At 37.5% G+C, this 22538-nt stretch overlaps 2 protein-coding genes across 3 annotated transcripts in view; one reads left to right on the forward strand and one right to left on the reverse strand.

The window, feature by feature from the left end:
• The first annotated feature begins 2679 nt into the window (after positions 1-2679).
• On the forward strand, positions 2680-15699 carry LOC121302852 (receptor expression-enhancing protein 5-like). Its single transcript, XM_041233138.1, has 5 exons — positions 2680-2937; positions 3565-3658; positions 8105-8243; positions 13344-13512; positions 15352-15699. The coding sequence occupies exons 1-5, from the start codon at positions 2820-2822 to the stop codon at positions 15399-15401; spliced, it is 570 nt and encodes a 189-aa protein (XP_041089072.1). The 5' UTR covers positions 2680-2819; the 3' UTR covers positions 15402-15699.
• Positions 15700-19604: 3905 nt separating this feature from the next.
• The window catches only part of LOC121302858 (chromodomain-helicase-DNA-binding protein 1-like), a 29773-nt gene continuing 26839 nt past the window's right edge, over positions 19605-22538 (reverse strand). For both annotated transcript variants that reach the window (XM_041233158.1, XM_041233150.1), the window contains exons 33-37: positions 21550-21728; positions 20997-21096; positions 20848-20896; positions 20466-20679; positions 19605-20203 (exon numbers count right to left, since the gene is read on the reverse strand). In XM_041233158.1, coding sequence (XP_041089092.1) covers positions 19858-20203; positions 20466-20679; positions 20848-20896; positions 20997-21096; positions 21550-21728 — 888 coding nt within the window. In that variant the 3' untranslated portion in view covers positions 19605-19857. The remainder of the gene's footprint in view (positions 20204-20465; positions 20680-20847; positions 20897-20996; positions 21097-21549; positions 21729-22538) is intronic.

Genomic DNA, 22538 nt, shown 5'->3' on the forward strand with positions numbered 1-22538 from the left:
CTGTTTGATATTTTATTTTTAAGCACTGAAACTCAGAATCAATTATTGTAAGGTGACATTGGTTTTATGTTGGGAAATATTTTTAAGAAAAATAAAAAAACTGAAATATCTTGCTTGCATAAGTATTCAACCCTTGTGCTGTGGAAGCTCCCAGTTTGCACCAATGAAAGAAATTGCCCTAACGAGGACACAATTACCTTACCATTGGCCTCCACCTGTGAACCATTAAAGTTGCTGTCACATTTTCTGGATAAAAACCCCACTGTTGAAGGATCACACCACCCAGGCACTGCCAAGAAAAGGCCGTCCCTCAAAACTCAACGCTCAAACAAGAAGGAGACTTCTGAGAGAAGCCACAGAGAGGCCAACAATCACTTTGAAGGAGTTACAGAGTTCAGTGGCTGAGAGTGGAGTAATGGTGCACCAGTCAACCATATCAAGAGCTCTGAATAACACTGGCCTGTATGGGAGGGTGGCAAGAAAGAAGCAGTTACTCAAAAAGTACCATCTGAAAGGACGTCTGGAGTTTGCCAGAAAGCATGAGAGTGACCCAGCTGTGATGTGGGAAAAGGTTAAGTGGTCAGATGAGACCAAGATAGAGCTTTTTGGCCAAAACTCAAAGCGCTACGTGTGGCGCAAACCTAACACTGCCCATGCCTCAAGACACACCATCCCTACAGTGAAGTATGGTGATGGCAGCATCATGCTGTGGGGATGCTTCTCATCAGGAGGGACTGGGCATCTTGTTACAATTAAAGGAAGAATGGATGGAGCAAAATACAGGAAAATACTGCAAGAGAATCTGCTTCAGTCTGCTAAAAAACTGAAGCTTGGGAGGAAATTCACCTTTCAGCAGGACAATGATCCCAAGCACAAGGCCAAAGCAATATTGGAGTGGATCAGGAACAAAAAAGTGAATGTCCTACAGTGGCCCAGTCAAAGTCCTGATCTCAATCCCATTGAGAATCTGTGGCACTATTTGAAAATTGCGGTCCACAAGCGTCGTCCAACCAACCTGAACAACCTGGAGCAATGGGCCAAAATCACTCTGACGCTTTGTACAAAGCTGGTACATACTTACCCCAAAAGACTTAAAGCTGTTATTGCAGCGAAAGGTTGCTCTACCAAATATTAATGTGTGGGGGTTGAATACTTATGCAAGCAAGATATTTCAGTTTTTTATTTTTCTTAAAAATATTTCCCAACATAAAACCAATGTCACCTTACAATAATTGATTTTGAGTTAAAGTGTTTTAAAATAAAATATCGAACAGAACGTGTAAATGTACCATTTGTAATTCAGTAATATGAGAGAATTGGTCAGGGGTCTGAATACTTTTGCAAGGCACTAATATATATATATATATATATATATATATATATATATATATGCGCTGTTTCTATCATGGAATGAAATCCCTGTTAAACTTGGCAAAACTGTCAGTCAGTCTAAAACATTACCCTGTGTACCAGCAGATCGCTCAGGTACATCAGGCAGCGCTGTAGTGGGACCCTATACAATGCCTTCTCCATCAGCTGCTCGAACGTGGCAGGTGCATTGCACAGCCTGAACGATGTTATTTTAAATTGCCACAGCCCTTGGCCGCTGGACAAGGCAGTCTTGGGCCGGGCTGCAGGGGCGAGCTCCACTTGCCAGTACCAGCTTTTGATGTCCAGCGAGCTGAGCCACAGGGAGCCAGCCAACTGGTCCAAGGAATCGTCGATGCGGAGCAGGGCGTAGGACTTCTTGCAGGTTTCCATTCATCCTTCTTCGCGACCATGACGACAGGCGCCGCCAAAGGACTGTCCGACTGCTCAATGAGGTCTGCCTTCCACATCTCATCTAGGACTTTCCCTGCTGATTCTTGCCGGGGCAGAGGGAGTCGACGAGGGCGCAGCTTGACTGGTGCTGTGACCCCAATCCTGATGTCATGCTGCACCTGGTGGGTCTGACCCACTCCCTCTGGCTTGGTTGCAAAGCAGTGCTGGAACTGCAGCAACTGCTCCCACAGCAGGCTCTGCTGATTCGGGCTAAGCCCCTCACAGCTACGCTGCCGGACCGCCACGTTCACTGTTGCTAGAGTGACGTATTGGTTGGTGGACTGCTGGGCCCTTCTGTTTGTATTTTAAAGGCTTTATGCCATGTATTGAACTTTAATTTACTGTCAATGTATCAAACATTCACAAGCAGGATTAATGGTACTTTGGCAGATCAATAAAGTGTTAACCTATTACAATGAACTCCTACTAGAAACATTATAAATTAATGAAAAAAGTAAATGCAACCCGTGCTGTTTTTTTTTTTTTTTTTCTTTTTCTATCAACTTGAAATACATTAAGAAACCCTTAAAAAAGTGCCCCTGCCTTCCAACTCTTGCTGGTAACCAGCTGCCTGCAACAATCAAAACAAACTCATTAGTCCAGTGTTACATGTTTCTTAGAGCCCACACAGTTATTTTTCAAAGGAAGCAGCACAATGTTTCATTCAAAGAACGAGAAAGACAATTTCCTGCTGTAAAAACTCAGAACCCTTAGCTGGTATGAACTTGTTTCTGTGTAATTAAATATTGAACAACTCGTTCACCTATGAGTTCAGAGCACACTGATATTCCGGTATATTTGGCAGACAAATAGGGGTGTGGCTGCCCGTGTGACGTACACCACATACTGGCTCTGACAAGCCCTGTAGTACTTGTGACAGGGCGATGCTAAAAAGCAAGGGAGACTTGTGCATATTACAGTATTGCAGTGTGGCTTAACTTCAAAGGGAAGAGACGGCAAACAGGCTATACTGAACTGAACCATACAAACAGAAAAACATGGCCGGGGCGCTAAAAGATCGGTTTGAGAAGTTTCTCAACGAGAAGAATGTAGTAAACGATCAACTGGCAAAAATAGAGGCCAAGACAGGAGTAAAGCGATCCTACATTGCAATCGGTAAGTCGTTAATTATAGACCACGCAGCAAACAGGAGAAATACCAAAAAGGCTGCTTCTTTGACTGGCGATTGCGTGTCACTGTTGTATAAAACTGGAAGTTATATTTTAAATAGAACAAACCTCATGAAATGCAGCTGTGGCCAAACGCATCATTTAGAATTTTAGGATTATTCGGCAGGTTTCATTTGCGACTTTGAAGCAAAATTAGTAATAATTTGGTTGATGAAAACCCTTTGACCATAGCTGTATATCTTACTATGGTAAATAATGATTGATGTTGCGATGAATACATTTTTGCATATTATATAATATACGGGTATAATATATCCCCGTCATTCCAGTAGAATAATGTATTATTAACATGTTACTCTGCAAAAGTATAGCTCGATAAGATTTTTTTTCAAGGAACCCTTGATATTATCATATTTACTGTGCGTTGCACCATTATGTAAACATTTTCTTTTCCCAAAAATCTGTAAAACCAGGATGCAGTCATCTGTACCACCCCGTTGTTTCTTTCCCAAGCTACTTCTGATATGCCTTGTGAAAGTTATAAGTCGTGGTTTAAAATCTAATTATGATATAAACTGTAAAGCTACAGCGTTTTATTGTTTTTGTTTTGCAGCTGTCATTGCTATTATTTCTTTATATCTTGTGATCGGATATGGGGCATCGCTTTTGTGTAACCTCATTGGATTCGTGTATCCTGCATATGTTTCGTAAGTTATTCTATTTGTTATTTTTATTTGTTTAGTGTTTATATATATATATATATATATATATATATATATATATATATATATATATATATATATATATATATATATGAGAGCTGGTTTAATTAAAACTCAAACCATTTTGAACTTAGGTATACACAGGCTATGCCGTTTAACGATTGCAAGTCATCCTAGAAGCCTATGTCACCAACACAGTATAAACTGAAGAGATACCTGTAGTGTCCTTAACATGCGTATTTATATACAGTGCAATAATACATTATGACAATTCAAGTGTCTGTTTGTACATTTCAGTATATAAGGCACAGAGGATCACATTATTTAAAAAAAAACAAAAAAACAAACATAAAAGCCAATGCAGATAACAATTTCACAGTATGGGTACACATTAGTTTAAAGTACTTTTTTTTTTTTTTTTTAATGAATCAGCAAATACTGAGTAAGTCTGTTAAGAGATCTTGCCTAATTTTGCTGTTTGGCAAGCATGTTATTATTAGTATAATATTCATATAGAATAAGTACAGAATTTAGCCTAGTGTGTTGTCATTTCTTACAATAGGATGTCACAATTAGCAGTCTTTATTGGGGTGTGGGTTTTTATATTCCAGATGTACTTGCATTTAAAGTAGAAAAGCCTTAACAACAGTAATGGGATAATCCAGGAACTAGAAATCAAGAGCCGTATGTGGACTATCATTTGGACAGTCCTAGTGTAAAGTACATTCTTATTACATTCCTAAAACAAGCACTGATACAAAAATAGAAAATTGGTCATTCTGGGAAGAAAAAAGTCTCTAACAACAAAGAATAATATACATTTGTAGCTAATTGCTCTCATACGTGAGTATGTGTTAGGCAAGGTTTTAACAATGATGCTGTTTGAAAATTATGTATCATGGTCAATAAATTGAATTTGTAGTTTGAAAATGAGCATAAATTAAGACTTTAAACTGATCCTTTTTTAAAAGATTACTGGTTCAAACTCTATATTGTGACCCACTGTAGATTAAACCAAACTAAACATATTTTAATGTTGCAGTTGTGCCACAACACTTTTTTTTTTTTTTTTTTTTTACCTTCTCCATTTAACACCTTGTGACAGAGTGCCCGCCCCTGTGTGTATTTTCTGTTATATGTTGTGTGTGGTGTGTTAAATGTTGGTGTATAGTTATTGGTACACAGGATATAAACGGGTCTGTGTAACACAAGTATTTAAAATGTTTATTTGTATTTAAGCACAAGGATTGCACAGCACTTCACGTGCAAGTGAAAAGTAATAATATGTGAGCACGGGGAATTGCACTTTATGAATTCATGTGCAGTTGTACCGTGACTCCAATTGAATGATTGATTAGCAGTCGAGTCTCGGTACAGCTGCATAAAAGCTGCATGTTTTCACCCACTCAGGGTTGTGTGTTTGGTGAGTGGAGAACGGGATTGGAGACGGAGGTAATAATTGTAATAATAATCGTTAGTTAAAATATCTGCTCACCATGTTTTGACTGTATAGTCCGTTTTGTTTGTCTCTTTTGTTTTGGCGAATGTGCAGCGTCCTGTATTTTTGTTTGTTACAACCTTTTTATTTTCTGTTCTGTTTATTTATTAAATGCTGAGCGAAAGCATTCGCTCAATTTCCACCAAACTCTTTGTTGTTCATTTCCTGGCTCCGGCCGTCTTTGTGACACACCTGTATAAGCTTTCTGCCAGAATCCACAAAATGACAACATAAACAGTTTTGCTTGGTCAGCTTATTGTAATAAAGTTAGCATTTTATTTGCAAGAAGGTCAGTGTTGAAAATTAGTTTTATTGTTTAGACATGACACACGCACATACAGTAAGAATCTGTTATAAAATCTGAAAAACATGAAGAAAATAAATATTAAAGGATGTGTTATAAAATTCATCATATGGGTTAAGATGGAGCAAGCAGTTCTTGCTTCCTATGTTTAGCAGTGCCCATGTTCTTCTAGTTTTCACAGTTGTTTACACCATCTCAGGAGTTTGTTTTATTTACACACTATAATTTGCCTTATGTGAAGTCTTCTGCTATGAATGACCGTGCAGTGAAGCTGGATTGGATCACCTGCTGCTCTTCCGTGTGCAGTCTGTTTGCTTGATAGCTCTGAAATATCAGAAAGAGCCCCACCCTTTACCAACAGGAATTACCACAAGCACAGACATAGACCAGAACTGGCATGTTGACAAAAAAATAACATGTCAGGATGTGCAGCTGATGCATTAAAACCTTAAATTGCACTAGGGAATTGAGTCACCATGTGACTGGTGTATTACTGGGTTTGTCGTTGTTGAGAATTCTATTGGTTCAAGACACATGGATTGTGCACAGCAGATTAGTGTGTCTGGCACAAACAAGAGACCTTGCCTTTATTGAATTAAGATTTTTAACCCAAGGGCATTAGCTATTTAATGCAGTTGTCATCTACGTCAACATTAGTAGTCAATATATATATATATATATATATATATATATATATATATATATATATATATATATATATATATATATATATAGTGATGTAGTGTACATTCCAGAACAATATTGGTCAGCTGGGAGGCCGTGGCTGTAAGGAATGTACACTCCATCTGCCTAAAGGTTGTACGGTTAGGTTCAAAGTAAACTAAAATAGCGTGAAGACAACATAAACAAACTGGCCAGTAAACAAACTGGGAAATACGGTCATGGGTTTTAAGACCATGGGGAACAGGCTGTTGTCAAGAGTAATTATCAATTGGTCTTAGTCATGTAATTGCTTGATTGCCCAGCAGTTAAAACTGGTTAAGCTGAGATGGTCAGGGAGAGAGAGCGGAGAGACGAAATGGTGAGAGAACGGAGAACGGTAAAAGTGAAAAGGAGACTTTATTTTGAGGGTAAGCAGAATTAGCCTGCCCCTGTTTAGTTTAAAGGGAAAAATAAACAATGATGTATAATGCTAGGGGGGAGCCTGTTGATTCATTTATTCAAACGCTATCTCTATTTAGATTTGTCATGCTTCAGTTCCAGTACTAATCAGAAGCGATGGATCCCAGGAATGACATGATAACACAATGAAAAGAGTCTAGGTACAAAACAAGACAGTAGTGATTATGACCATGCTCTTTGACCGAATAGAGGATGGCACACTTCGAGCGACTGTCTTCTGTTTGGTAAACAGCTGTATTCTTTGATTCTCTTAAATTCCATTACCTGTGTTGTCCAACACGTTCGCTGCTACGTTGTTTTAACCTTGTTAAGTCATATCATTGACACAGACCACATGCTTTGACATGGGGTCTGCATAGTGGGTACAGAGTTGTATTCTCTCGTGATTCGCTTAATACAGTTCCGTTACAAGTGGTGTCCAGTAAAAATGAACATTCCATTACCGCATTCGATGTACCTCTGCATATGAATGTTATAGATCTTTATTATATGTGTACACATTATTACATCTGATATGACAAAATGTACCTCCTTAGACTGTAATAATTTTGTGTGTGTGTGTGTGTATATATATATATATATATATATATATATATACACACACACATACACAAAAAAAACGTTGGTACTGCCGCATAACAGTTCTCAGCTATAGAAATGTACATATATATGTATATATGTATATGTGTGTGGTGTGTGTGTGGTATATATATATGTGGTTAGTGTGTGTGTGTGTGTATATATATATATATATATATATATATATACACACACACAGATACACACATACATATACATACATTTCTATAGCTGAGAATTGTTATGCGGCAGTACCAACGTTTTGAGCATTCAAATGTAATGCTTTCTTATATTCTTAAACTTTTTACCAGGCAGCTGATAATGTTTAAATAGTTCGTGTATTTTTAGGATTGAAGTAACCCAGGATGCCCTTTAATGTAGGTTCCCAAATTATACTAGAGTGTGTGTGTGTGTGTGTGTGTGTGTGTGTGTGTGTGTGTTCTATAAAGGGATTCCCAGTCTTCTTGCTACAAATACATCTCGCTCCCAGTGTATAAAACTATCACAATTAGTCTTTAAAGTAGGAATTTGTTCAAATAATAATATAAATATAAGTCTGTATTGAAAGTGTTTGCTGGTTTTACTTTATACTTATCTTCATGCTTTCTTAATACAAGTATTTAAAAATGTATTAGAGACATTTCTATGACGCCTTATTATATTTTTAGGTTTTCTGTGCCTGTTCATACTTAAGGTATCAGTTATATACTCCAGAAGTGTACCTCTAAAGTCGGCACGCAGTGTCATCCACTGACTATTTTTCTTCAAACTACCCCATATGCACGAAAAGAAAGATTTCATAAACATTTAATATCTAGCCTACCTCTTATAGTGACTGCATAACATGATGTGTTTATTTTGCTGCTCACAGTGCCCTTATTACAATGATCTTGTTTCTGACTTTCAGAATTAAAGCAATCGAAAGCATAGCCAAAGATGACGACACAAAATGGCTGACCTACTGGGTGGTGTATGGAATTTTCAGCGTGGCTGAATTCTTTACTGATATTTTCCTGTCTTGGTTCCCATTTTACTACATGGGCAAGGTATGTTATTTTTGTTGTTTTGTTGGGGATAGATAGATAGAATCATTTTTATTTTTTATATAGCACTTTTCATAGTGGACCACCATCACAAAGTGCTTTACAAGATGCAGTAACAACAAGAAAATCCATAATACTTTAAACACAGAGTAATGCATAATACATGGTATACAGTAAAAAAACAATGCATAATACATTAAATACAGTGAATAATGCATACTACATGATGGTAGTATAATACATTAAATAGTAGCAACAACACAGCAGCTAATAGCAGATATCAGGCTTAAAGAGCATGGAAAGCAAGAGAGAACAGGTGGGTCTTGAGAGTTGATTTAAAGTGAACAATGATGGGAGCATCACGCACCAAAGCTGGGAAAGAGTTGGATCACGCACCAAAGAGTCAGAGCCATGAAGCTGGACGAGAATTCTCCAAGTGTGGTGCACTTTTGCTTGGGGATAACAAGCAGACCAGAATTGGATGACCTCAGCTTGCGGGCAGAGACATAGCAGGTTGAGTAGGTACTCAGGACCAGTGTGATGAAGGGTATTGTAGGTGAGCAGGAGAGTTTTGAAAGTAATCCTGAACTTTACAGGTAGCCAGTGCAGCTGGGCAAGATGGGGGGGTTGTGATCACATTATTTACATCTGGTAAGGATCCTGGCAGCGGTATTCTGAACTGGCTGCAGTCGGTTTATGGTGTGTGCCGGGTGACCACCAGAGTTGCAGTAGTCGAGTCGAGAGGAGATAAATGCATGAGAAAGTATCTCCACCTCCAGGAGGGAAAGGCAGGGGCGGACTTTGGAGATGTTTCAAAGATGGTAGAAGGAAGATTTGACCACTGAGGAGATGTGGGCATCAAAGGAGAGGTTGCTGTCAAGAAGTACACCAAGGCTTCATACTGTGGGGGAAGGCAGCAGCAGACTGTTTCCGAGGTTCAGGGCAGCTATATTGAGATTCTTAAGTTGAGTTTTAGATCCTACTAGAAGGAGTTCAGATTTGCTAGTGTTCAGTTGAAGAAAATTGTCAGACATCCAGACCTCGATGTCTTGAATGCAAGCCGAGAGCAGGACCATGGCAGAGGGGCTTCCAGGGTCGAGTTTTAAGTAGAGCTGGGTGTCGTCAGCATAGGAGTGAAATATGAGGCTGTGTTGGCGGATGAGGTGACCCAAGGGAAGCATTTAGATATTGAAGAGAAGGGGCCCAAGATCAGATCCTTGGGGGACACCACAAGTGACTGGGTTTGCAACAGCACTGCACCAGCATAGGAAACAGACTGCATGTGTCCATATAGGTAAGAGGACATCCAGGAGAGACAGGTTTCAGAGATCCCAGCATACTTCTGAAGGCAGTCGAGGAGAATGCCATGATCTATGGTGTCAAAAGTGGCTGTTAGGAAAGGTGGAGAAGCACAGAGGGAGCTCCGGCATCATCACTGAGCAGGAGATCATTCACGTTCCGGAGCAGAGCAGTTTCAGTACTGTGATGCAACCGGTAACCAGACTGTAGAGATTCAAGCAGATTGTTATCTGTGAGATATTTCATCAGCTGACTGGCTACAGCCCTTTCTATATATGTACATGAACATAATTTAGATAATTTATGTAACATCATGTAATCAAAGAAACTACAAAAGTCTACTGGAAGCCATAGCAGTAGTACAGTATTTCAGGTTAGATTTCAAAATGTCGTATTTTTACATTTTTGTTAGTTTGTCATTAAGTATAGGGAACACCGCAAAACGGTATGTAATTCAATCTGATAACGTAACATTATTCAGCAGGCTTCATTTGACTTCATGAAGCAAAATTTGTTAATTCAGGTGATGCAAAACATTTGGCTATAACTGTTAGTAATGAGTAAGTAAAAATGGGATGGTGTCTAAGAAGTTATATATAAATAATATACTAGCAACCAGAATTGATTTTAAAGGTTGAATGTGTAACATGTACTTAAACCATGTGGTCCTTTTCATTTCACATTGCAAAAGCCATGCCATGTGACCTGTGTGATTTGTGGTCTGTTAGTCTTTATCAGGTATAGGCAGCATACGCTGATTTTTTTTAAAAAAAAAAAAAAAAAAAAAAAAAGGTTTTTCCATGTTGCAGCATGTAGACTTTCCAGTTTTGGAGACACCAAAAATACAGTTAAGAGACAATATAAGAACTTGGTACCAAATGGTAAACAACCTGATTTTTGGTTACCAATATAATTTGATAATGGAGCACTTTCTGTCTTATGAAAATGTATGTGCAGTGGTTTATTGAGCAAATCCTCTCGTAAACCCCTAGGGTTCTTATTTGGCATCTTATCATACTGAAAGCCTTCTCATCAAAAAGGTAATTACAGTGCATGCTCATTATACAGTTCTGGTTTAATCTTCTTTGTGAGCTTCAGAGACATCTCTTGCTCTAGAAACAAACCCCAGTGATAGTTGAACTCTAAATACAGCTGTCTCGAAACACGGTAAACGTAAAGTTTGCCATTACATTCCAGACAAAGAACTGTAGCTAATTCATTCGAACATGCTTTAATGTCACAAATATCATTGATAGCTGTTCCATTTAAATTAAATTCCTGTTTTTCAAAACCATAGAAAACAGTGAAAGCTGTGGTATTAAGAGGTATGTTATTACACTTGCATGTAAAAAAAAAAGGTCCCTTTCTATATGTGTTCCTATTTGAATTACTGCATTATGAATCATGTCAAACACTGCCTTACAAGTCTTAAATGTTTTTCTGCTTTGCAAGACATGCTTACAACTTATAATGTAGTAAGCATGTTTGATGACACTAAGCGCAAGGTGTGCATTTGTTTTGACTGCTCTTGTTTGTAAAATCAAACACGACATACAGGAAGTGAGCATGTACATGTCCAGGGATTTCCTGAATTAAAGTTCATGTGTGGTGCTTGTGAAATAAAATGGTGCAGTCTTGTCTTTCAAGCTATCAGCTGCTTGCAAATATCCATAGTCCCTCCACTGTGTTAGAAATATGGATGTCTGTGCACTACCCTGTCTTCTGAGTTCCATACTGTAGTTTTAAAATCTTGAACTCATTCTTGTCCCCTTGAGCACTATGGCGCTTGGGTATTGGTTTCTAGGTCGCAGAGGATCACCATTGGTGTGTTTTGCCTTCTCCCAGCCCTGTGCATCTGTTGTGAGATAAGGTAATTCTACCCCTCACAGAGACACAGTGGAATGCAGGTATGTCTTGAATTCAAAGGATTATGCAGCACAGATGGGAACAGCAAGACTTACCCGACCAAAATTGCTGCCTTTAGAGCTTGTAACTTGATCACGTGAGAGCTTTGGGAAGAGGTGAAATAAACAGCAATGTACAAATTTCAGAAAAATATTAAGTATGCATTGCCAAGATAACATTTATAGTTGTAAAGGAAGGGCAGGCCAATGGTAAATATTTGCCATTTGGGCAACACTCAGTGGTGAGAAACATTGATAAGGGTTATTTCCTATGAATTTCTGTGGAATGTAGTATAAACTGATCAGTTATTTGAAATTAAATACATGTTGCTGTTTGGGACCCTCTAGAAAAACAAGAACACTTTATCCTTGGAAGTCTATCCCAGAAATAGTAGCTCTAAGCCAGAGTTCCTGTATAGGATATAGACCTCTCCAGCTGCATATCCACATGGAAAGTTCTCAAACACTGATACCAGATTCCTAAACACTAAACATTAAGAAGCCAAAAATCCTTCAAAATCATGCGCTTTAAAAGCATACAAAATCAGATTAGAAATTTTAATTTTACCAATGCAAACAGCAGCAGACAATACCTACAGTCCATTCTGTGATGCATCATCTTGTGACAAAAGCATGTCTAAACCAGTTAGCAGTTGTGCTGTCTAGATTTAGCATTCTGTAATGAACAAACAGGGAGTGGCTGTAACTCGTAATTTACCACATTGTAAATATTGCAAAGAAAGAAAGAAGAAAAGGAGAGTTGGGCATGTTAACATTTTAAGTGTTAAATGTACAGTATAGGACTTTAAGGATGAATAAATGTCATCAGATGAATGTATATAAACTCGTCCCGCTTCCTTAGTTGGGACTGCTCAGTTTACCTTATTAGGCAGCAAAGGTTTTTCACACCATGGTCCTGTTACTGTTGTGCAGTTAAATCCGTGCACCTCTATTGCCTCGTGGCTGACATTTCCACCAATCCAGCTTGTAAGCCACCGATAGGCAAGGAAGCTATAGTCCTCACCCCAAATTCAGTATGCTAGCATGTGAATAATTATTAGTGATCAGACTCTTGTGTAAAACTGATATAAACAGGTTTGAGATTATTATAGCCTTAACTTTTAATTTCCAGCCACAGCAGGGAAACTTCCTGCAACAAAACTCAATGATCAGGATTAGTACATAAACAAGGAGGAAATATGTGCTCATGTCATTTGCTCAGCAATATCTGCAGCAAGAATGCAAGAGGGTTACATGACAAGCAAAGCATGACTTGACAAATAAAGGATAAGTGAAAAAGATAATGTCAAGCTCTGCTGATCAGGATACAGAGACCATTAATACATGTCTAACACCGTCCATTTTAAACTTAATTTGCTTCTTCAAACAAGCGAACAAAAAAAAAAAAACAAACACAAATGGCATGGTAATAAGAGCTTAAATCTTACTAATGTTACCTTGAATGCAGTTTCTTTCTTTTCTTTGCCTGTCTAAATTGTTTGGGTGGGAAAGAACCACACTTTATTGGAAACCTTGTAATGGTTCCTGGAAGATCACAGCTTTACGAGAATACTCAGCAAAAGAGAAGTCATACGTAACTTAATTCCCTCAACCACTGCAAACTCCCTGCATATGCACTGGCATGTTGTCATAAGGTCTGCAGACAGGCAGCCAGCATATTGCTAGTTTCTAAGAGGTAATCTCAATAAGGTGTATGCAACTTGAAGGTACAGTGACACATTTGAGAATCACAAAAGCACATGACTCACAGAAGACACAGCAATGGCTTGCAAATACCACTGGGAGACCAAGTATAGGCTAGATACTTGATCTGCAGTCAAGTATGCGGAGTGTGATTCCTGTTTTTAAAGCACATTGACATTTGTGTGTTTGCCAACAGTGTGCTTTCCTTGTGTGGTGCATGGCTCCCTCCCCTTCTAACGGATCCATGATAATCTACCATCGGATTATCCGCCCCTTCTTTCTGAAGCATGAGGCCAAGATGGATCGCGTTGTGAAGGACCTGAAAGACAAGGCTTCTGAGGCTGCTGACACCATTACCAATGAGGGTAAGGCCACAACGTTACTAATACTTTATAGTATCGCCAGAATAGTCACATTTGAGGTAGATAATTCATTCTCAGGATGTGGCGAGGCCATGGCAGATGCACAAAGTTGTATAGTGTAACACAAAAAGTAAAAAATCAGCAAATGTTATGTGCCTAATGAAAAAAATAAGAAATTGATATAAAATTTAAAACAGCCACATTAATATCCCATTTATACCAATGAGTCCCACCTCTTGTTCCTCTTTAAACAAACACGTTTCAGTTTGTTTAAACAGCAGTAGGGATGTGTTGGTCAGGTTTAAGAGTTCCGTGGGAAAAAAATAGTCTGTTTACACATATGACATACATCTGACTTAATTCAGCAGTATATTCTAATATAAACTATAGTGGCATTTCCTCTATTAAAACCAGAGACCACCACGACATAACTGCTGCTTTTAGTTGGTTTATGTCTACTTGTTTCTTTTCTTGAACTGTATTAGAGGCATTGTGCAGCACAGTGCTTGTCAGGAGAATGGACCAGAAGAGGCCTAATGTTAGAAACAAGGTTTTTGTAGGATAGTTAATGTAGGTAGTTTGTAGCTTAGGAGTGGCTTTGGCAGAAGACCAGTGAAAATGTCAAAAGTGGTAGGAGTGTTTGCTTTCAAAACGGTTTCCTGATGTCACAGGATTACCTAGAGAAAGAAAATGAAAAGTACAGTGATAGTAGCCCAACTAAATTTGCAAGAATTAATTGTGTTTGCACATATTTTCAATTTCTATTGGTTAAACTTACGTGTTTAGTACCAGTATGTTTCCTCAGATGCTGGCCAATCCCATAGGGCCTGTTTCTAAAATGAGAATGTGTGCACCTACATTTCTTATTAGATCAGCAATATTTATTTTTTTAAAATTTTGGCATGATGCAAAAACAAAATCATTGCAGCTAACAATGATAGTTTTAGATTTAATTTCGACACATATCAGTGTTCTTGCTCTCAGCCAGTGAAGTGAGGTTACAAAGTCACTCCCCCACCCCTACCAAATCTACACCTACAGTACAGTATAGACCTATGTAAAGCTTGCTAAAAGAGCCAAAAAACATTGCAGACAAGAAAACAAAAGTACTACAAGTGAAGTAACAGAGACAGAGATGCACTGTATGCAGTCAAGGGAAAACCAATGTGAAACTGCAAAGGGAAGTAAATACAAGTGGTCGGGACCGTTTGAATTAGAACTCCAAGCAGCATAAAGTAGTGAAACAAAAGAAAGACAGACACTAGAAGATAGACGTGAGCAGCAGAAAATCTCAAACCCACAGCCAAGTGTTGAGTTTGAAAACATAATTACATGTTTGGGTATAAACATTAGGTTTCTAGGTAATCTGATCTGCTTAGAAGACTGGCCAAAGGCAAGTCGATCAAACTAACTTCCCTGCAGGGTAGCACTAAAACTGCCCAGTACCAACTTCAGTGAACTCAATAAACAGCAAGGATAGCGAGGAGTTGCAGGGAAGTTCAGTGAAACACAAAATATGGAAATTGGGTGTGGTTTGGGAGTGGAGAACAGAATTTCCCCACTAGATTAACAGAGACTACACAGTAGAGACAGCCTTGGTGCAGAGTTAAGAATGGTAAATCCTGTAATAGATACATTTTGCCCCAAGACTTTTTATTATGTATATTACACACTACAAACCTCATGCATATCTTACCTGCAAAATTAGCATTTTACAAAATCCTGTGGTATTGACTTGTTACAAGAAATTCTGTGCCCAGCCCCATTAAGGCCACCATCTTGGGACCTCGACTCTTCTTAATATAAAGGTTTAACTCTATTTTCATTTATTGTGTTTTTCAGCCAAAAAAGCAACAGCAAACATAATGTTTGAAGAGAAGAAAAGCTCCTAAGCCCTGGACAAAGCCTTATTTTAAAAGCTTAATCTCTTTGGAGGACTATGGTACAAAAAGTCTAAATAAATGTTGCCTTAAAGTTTTTCTTTTTAATGAACCAGGAGACCATTTCAATTTTTCTCACTATTGTATTGTATGTAGCCGTAGCAACGGATGTGTGTTACGTAAAGGCAGTGCAGTGGCTGTTCAAGCTTATTTCAAAACTATTTTAATCATGTATACATTGGAACAATGCATTTCTAGTGCATTGTCCTGCCTCTGCACAAGAAGGAACCTAATAAAGAACATAATATTACTAACTGTATTTGTTGTTTTTCATTTTGATATTAAATATTTACCAGAAAGTAAAACCCACTGAAGCCAGGGTGCTCTTTCCAGGCTATTCTTTGATTAACAAATCAGCTGGAGACTGAAGGTTGACAGTAAACTGGTTCTCCAAGATGGTAGTGGCTGGAAAATTCACAATTTTACTTGGTTAACTTACTGTACCTGCCCTGTTTTCAGGAATTTACGAAAACACATCATATCTTTGATCATGTGCTGTGGGTTACACAGCAGTATAAAAAAATGACAAGTACAAAATACTAGCACAGTGCATTTAAACATCTTTACAAGCTATTTCCTAAAACATGGCAGGCAGATTTACAGGTTAAAACTGCAATCGCTGTAGCCACTACTAGTCTTACCTATTCCCTTACTCCTTTACCGATACTAGTTTTAATAATGAAAGATTTTTTTTTTTATTTTTTTTTAAATGAGTGCCTATTCAGTTGACAGTAACAAAGTGTAGTCTGAAAGCAGGTCATTTCTTACTGGCCGAGGAGGACATTTCACGCTTAGGAAATTGATGCTTAGGAATTTATTTTTATTTTTTTTTTAAACCTCATCCAGGACACAATTTTTAATTGCCTGTGCAGCATACATTATCCTTGGTGATCTGAATTGATGTTGGCAGATCTGACAAAAAAACAGCAGTGTCTTTACCAGACTCCCTCTAACCAGTGGAATCTGGGCAAGTGAGACCAGCAGCTGATTCAGTATCCAGATTACTGAGGTTTCATCATGACCGCCATTTCTAACCTGTAACTTGCTGGTGGAAAACTACAACACAATTGCTTACTGGTATGCAAACGAAAGGCGTTTTTTTGCAGTACACTTTGTATTGTTGGGGCTTTGCATTGTATAGCACAGTATGGAACAGAAGCAGAATGTTAATACACCAGACTAACGTAGTATAAAGCTAGTCGTTTTTGTACAACAGGCAAACCGTATAGGTTTATTATACGGCCGTTTACATCCAGAAAATTAGGATTTGTCATATTTAATATGGAGTGTTATGATTAGATGGCAAAATGTTTGAGACTGAACTGCGTAACAGTTCACTTAAAAACAATTACTAGTATTTATATCTTTTGGTTAGTGAATTGACAATCTATATTGCCTTTGAGCTATTCTGGGTGAAGTGTTTAAGTTTAAGACACAATTTGCTGCTACAAGCAAGTCCTTTTCCACTTGCACTGGGGAATAGAACATTGCAGATTTCCTTCTAGTGATTAACACGGTAATGAACAGAGAAGGGAACGACCAGTGTTAAACCTTGTCTACTGCAGTTTTATATTAGATATTAAGTTAAACGCAACTTAAGTAAAACCACGCAGACGACAACAATGCAACAGGTAATGTGCTGCACAATAAACTGGGGGTGTTCTCTAGAGACTAGTAAAACATGTAAGTGACATCTGTACAAGTACAGCCATCTCCTTAGAAAACTGCACATTAAAAGATACAGAGCCAAGTATCTTAAGATGAAATTTAAAAAAAAATTAAAAAAATCTTGTTGCACCAGAATTAGATTATTGGTTTCTTACAGAACTCCTTATCCATTTGCGATTGATTTTGAAAAGATCATTACCATGGATGTAGATCAGGGCGATTTAATTTTTTATGAAACAGACAAATGGCTTTAATTTTGTATTCACAGCTATGGCAGGGATGTAGGTCACAAATATGAAACATATTAGTATGTATTGCTAATGACTTCCCAACACACTGCATTACTCAGTTAAAACAGTTGTAAGCAACATTGGCAAAACAAATAACTAAAACACTTCCAGCAATAAAACATACCTCAGCAACTCTAGTAAAACTTTGTTTCAGAGTATATTGCCATGTTGTACAACACTTTTTTTTATGCAGCTGTAGTCATTTCTGCAGTTAGCTACAATTTCAGCTGCTCAATGCAAAATATTTTGGTGTGTGAGACTGACAAAAGTAATGCTTTTCAAAAACGTCTTACATTTCTCTAAAGATTTTCATATTGGGTAAAGTAGATAAGGAGGTGGAGTTTAGCTTGATGGAAATTACTTGTTTCAATATAAGGGCACGAGACAAACTGGCACTACAGATGCAAAGATGTATTTATTTGTACTGTATGCTTGTTATCAGGATACACAAGATGCACAGAATAGTGATTTAGTTGGTCTTGTGCACATAATGGATGAAATGTAATACGGAATGTTCAAAAAACAACATCTGAAGGAATTTCAATTTCCTTTTTGACAAAATAAAATGTGTTTGTATCTAATGTATTAAACTACTTTAATCACTGCAAGTCCACCAGTTCAATACGTCTTACAGTACACATTTAACTTGCCATTACATCTTTTATTTACAGATACATATTAATGAAAGTCTAATCTTCTCAAGCCAAGTTATATTTCAGAGGTCTAAACCCACACTTCCCTTTACCGCATTTCATATTGAATACCCATTAGATTAAAAAAAAAAAAGACAAAAACAAGACTGTTTATACTTGTAATCAAATTTGGTCTTCATTTGCTCACCTTCACTTCCTACATATAGTTCTATCTTTCACAGTGATACACCAAGGTTAACATCCACATTGTATACAGCTACAGTTTTTTGTAACCTGTGTTTCTTTGCCTTCTGCATTACTCCAATATGTTTGGTACATAGCAGCGTAGTTAACATACTTTAAATCCCTGAGATTTACTTCTTATTGTGATTTATGATATCTTCTTATAGATGACAGAGGCTTTAATTAATAGAAGTATTAAAAAAAAATCCTGAACTGTGCAATTGTGTGTCTCCTCCCTCCCCAAATCTTTTCAATACTTGAATTCTGTAGTGGATACAAAAAAAAACAAACTTAATGCTGATAGACTTAAGATTGTAAAAGGTGAATGATGTTAGGCATTACAAAAAACCATAACCACAAAGTATTAGAAAGAAAAAAATGCCTTTTTTGTAAATTTAATTTGTAATATATAGAAGGTATCTAGCACACGAGTGTGTACTGTAAGAATCTTTCAAATTTACCCAGACACAGATACATGTGGCTGCATAAAACACTGGACATTATTGCCTACATTTAAAAAGAACACAAATGGATTTACATTAAAAATGTAATCTAGTTTATTTGAGATCTAACTTTTAGACCTGGGACCTTAGTATAAATGGCCATTTTCTCTCCTATATCACAAGCGTATTGAATTAAAAGGAAAGTATTTTTGTCTTTTTTTCTAAAAATAACAAATTACAAAAAGGAACGAGTCAAGACTGATTATAAGTAATAATAGAAAGGGGGCACTATAGTGTGTACATATAATGGAATAGAGGTTTCCTTTCCCCATTATTACATTCAGAACAGCAATTCATTGTGAGACTATCCATTAATAATAAACTGACAACTTTATTCTTGTGACAATGCAGCCTGAGTTTTGGGGGAAAGGGAAACTGTCAGAAAAAAAAAAAGCCTGAGGAAAAAAGCTCATTCAATTCATTATTTTACAATAAATTTACAGTAGTACACTATGTAAAATATATTATAAATATCTATATATATATATATATTATATATATAATATATATATATGATATATTAAATTTAACTAGTGACTGTTTTTTTTTTGACCGAAAAAAATCTTCAAGCATGATGCAACTACGTGGCAGGTGGGTCACAGTATTACTAAAGTACTATGTTACATTGGAAAGGGTGAGCCAAACGTCCTTCAATTTGCGATCAAGAAACTTCTCTAGTCATTCTTAGGAATGTCTATTAGAATCAATTACATAATAGATCTTTAGGTGTTAGTTTGTAAATAAAGAGGCACATCACTACTTTCTAGTATGCAAAAGTTTTTTGTAGTTGGTGGTGAAAGGGGGGTGGCAGTTGTTCTGGGGTAGTAGTAAACAAGTCTTTTTTTTTTTTTTTAAATGTCAAACTTTGCAGCACAATGCAGCATTACCCTTAAATATAAAAATATTTGTTTTTCTTTTAATGGGATATTACACCTTGCAACCAGGAAAGGAGAAGCAATACTGCTACTGAAAGCAGCCTGTCCATAGCGCTTTCAAGTCACATAAGGCATTTACTGTGTTCAGCTGTTTCTATGGCTAACAAAAAGGTCCAGACATGACATCTCAGCTTGTGTTATGTCTTGCGGCTACTCCAGATCTGCTCTGGAGTACTTTTGTGGTCAGAAGAGTACTCAAATGGAGATCTGTGTCCGAGGGGAGACCTGGAGTCATATGGGGGAGACCTAGGCCCACTCCCAGAGGCCCTGTGGTCCATCTGCCAGTCTGAATGGTACCTGTATTCTCGAGAGGATTTGTGGTGGCCATATTCAGAACTTGATCGTTGTTCGGAGTGGGACCTGTGGTCAGAATGGGAGTGGTGGTCTGAGCGAGATCTTTCTTTCATGCTCCCTTCTAAACCTGATCTGTGATCTCGACTTCTGTGGTCATCCAGTTTTCTGTGCTTACTGTCACTGTAGTATCTGTTAAAATAAAAAACAAAATAAAACCACCACATTTGTTTTTTTTTTTTTTTCCCCCAAAAAAGAATGTTCTAGGTGACTTGAGCCCAGGATCTATATACTATTAATCTGAGATAGCAACATGTGTATTGCATTTTGCAGAACGAGTTCTAGAAACAATTAACTTAATGAAGCTGCAGCAGATTCCATCAACTAAAGCTAGTTTTGACCCTGTGTTCGTCGCAGTGAGATGACCAACAGAAATTCAAGCACCAGTCTCTACCTGCTGTCTTGCCTGTAGTGATCCCTGTCTCGGTGGTCCTTGCCATTGCTGTATGATGAATATGGTCTCTTCCTCGAAGAATCGCTTTTCCTATAAGAATCTCCCTGCCGGTCTTTGTGATGATCATTGTAATGTGAGGAGTGGTGCCTCTCAGAGGTGTAGCTTTCCCTGCTATTGTCATCATGATGAGAATTCTCCTTTAGCTTTTCAATATCTGCATTGTAACAGAAGAGAGGAAGGACCTTTCACAATTAAGTTCTCAGTTAGGAAATGTACTCAAGCTTACAGAAACAAAAGTTTATAGCTGATTTAAAAGCCCAAAAATATAAGTAGCATATACAAAATGGATATTCTTTATGCAAAACAGGACATGTACACATACCTTCCTGTTTAATGTTGTGAATGTTTAAGCTACTGTTTAGGTCACCTGCCTGCAAAAAAACAAACACACAAATAAAAACAGTGGTTTGCCAGTTGCTTTAAATTGTCAAAGTTTTACATTTTACAACAGATTAAAATAGGTTCACATACCTGAGCATTCTCTTGTCGTTTCTTGATTGCGTGTTTATATAGTTTGTGTAGTTTTCTAGCATCAAACTCTGTAAACTTTGATACAAATATCCAGAGATTTCTGAAACAATAAAGCATGCACCTGAAAAGCTGAACTTGCCTTAAAGGTTTTTTCCTGGTCAATATATTTGTGCCAACCATAAAATACATAAAATCGAATGACCTCCAGGTAAATGCACCAAAAACGTGTCTATGCATAACAAGTGAAACAAAATAAAATTGTACTCAATTAAAACGGAAGCTAATTCAACATCAGCCTAGCATATAGTATTCTGTGACATAAACCTTAAAAAATAAATACATAAATAAATAATTAAGTCTTCTCTTTCTTGCAGTTGGTTTCAAATATCCTGATTAGCAATTATCTTAATATACCCTAGTTTAGGCAGCTGGGGTATGTGAAACCAGACAATCATTAAAACAAGTAGAATTCCACGATTAAGTGCATCTATCAAATCTCCAACAACTGACCAATCTAATATGAGAAGATCTTATCACTTGCCCGATTACTTACTTTCTCCACTGTTTGATCAATTCTGGGTTGGTGTACTCCTTCAGACATTCAGTGATGTGGTCTCCAATTTTGATCAGGCACTGCCTTGTGTGTTCCAGCTGCTCCCTCTCTGAAAGACCCTTCTCTGGTCTGTCTAACTGTTTTAATGCTGCCTTAACAGGTCGCATCCTTTCTTTGCACTAAAAAAAAAAGGCAAAATGCATACAGTAAACTCTTGCTTGTTTCGAATTTGCGAGATCATAAGTGCAAATATAACAAACGGCCTTGGAAGTTACTTTTGTGATCATTATTTTTAGAGATGGACCCAACATATGCCCTGTGCTAGGGGTATCCAACCCTGGAGAGCTACAGGGTCTTCTGGTTTTCGTTGCAATGGAGCTACTTAATTTTACCAATTATTGGCTTAATTAGTCAAGATTAATATGTTTTCCAGATCTTTAACCATCGATGACTTAGACACTTATAGAACCTGCAGGATTGGGGCTCTCCAGGACTATATGTGCAACTTTAGATTCCCATGTAATGTACACATTTGGAACTGCTCTATAAACACTGTACTATGGTAAATAGACTAAAATATGTATGTAGTAAGGCTAATACAGTGCACTCTGTTTATCAGAATCAACTGCATATAGTGATCAAAACTACTGGGCAAAATCATTCCTATACTAATCATGCTAAAACACTCCGCTTTTAATAAATCAAGCAATAATTTTACAAGAATAATTTTGGGGGCAAACTGACTGCATGTAATACGACACTATCAAGTGCAATGATGTGTACAGCCAATTAAGCGGCTTCTGAATTTGAAATTTGATTACGTCTTGCGTGATTAGGCACGTATGCAGTGTACATACAGTATAATCCCAGGTCCAGTGTTTTTTTGTTCTCTGTTAGTGAAAATGCATTTCAATAAAGTGAATACACATTCACTGAATACATACCGAGTACAGCACTGTTATTTTCACCAAGCAGAGCTTTGCATCTCT

This window comes from Polyodon spathula, chromosome 2 (genome assembly GCF_017654505.1).
Source record: "Polyodon spathula isolate WHYD16114869_AA chromosome 2, ASM1765450v1, whole genome shotgun sequence".
In the NCBI taxonomy this organism is placed as follows: Eukaryota; Metazoa; Chordata; class Actinopteri; order Acipenseriformes; family Polyodontidae; genus Polyodon; species Polyodon spathula.

What these genes read in the sequence shown, in the direction of transcription:
- LOC121302852 (XM_041233138.1), top strand. Translation starts at nt 2,820, where the DNA reads ATGGCCGGGGCGCTAAAAGATCGGTTTGAGAAGTTTCTCAACGAGAAG. An exon ending in GTGTATCCTGCATATGTTTC is followed by an intron (nt 3,659 to 8,104) that starts GTAAGTTATTCT and finishes TCTGACTTTCAG; the next exon opens with AATTAAAGCAATCGAAAGCA. An exon ending in TGACACCATTACCAATGAGG is followed by an intron (nt 13,513 to 15,351) that starts GTAAGGCCACAA and finishes TGTGTTTTTCAG; the next exon opens with CCAAAAAAGCAACAGCAAAC.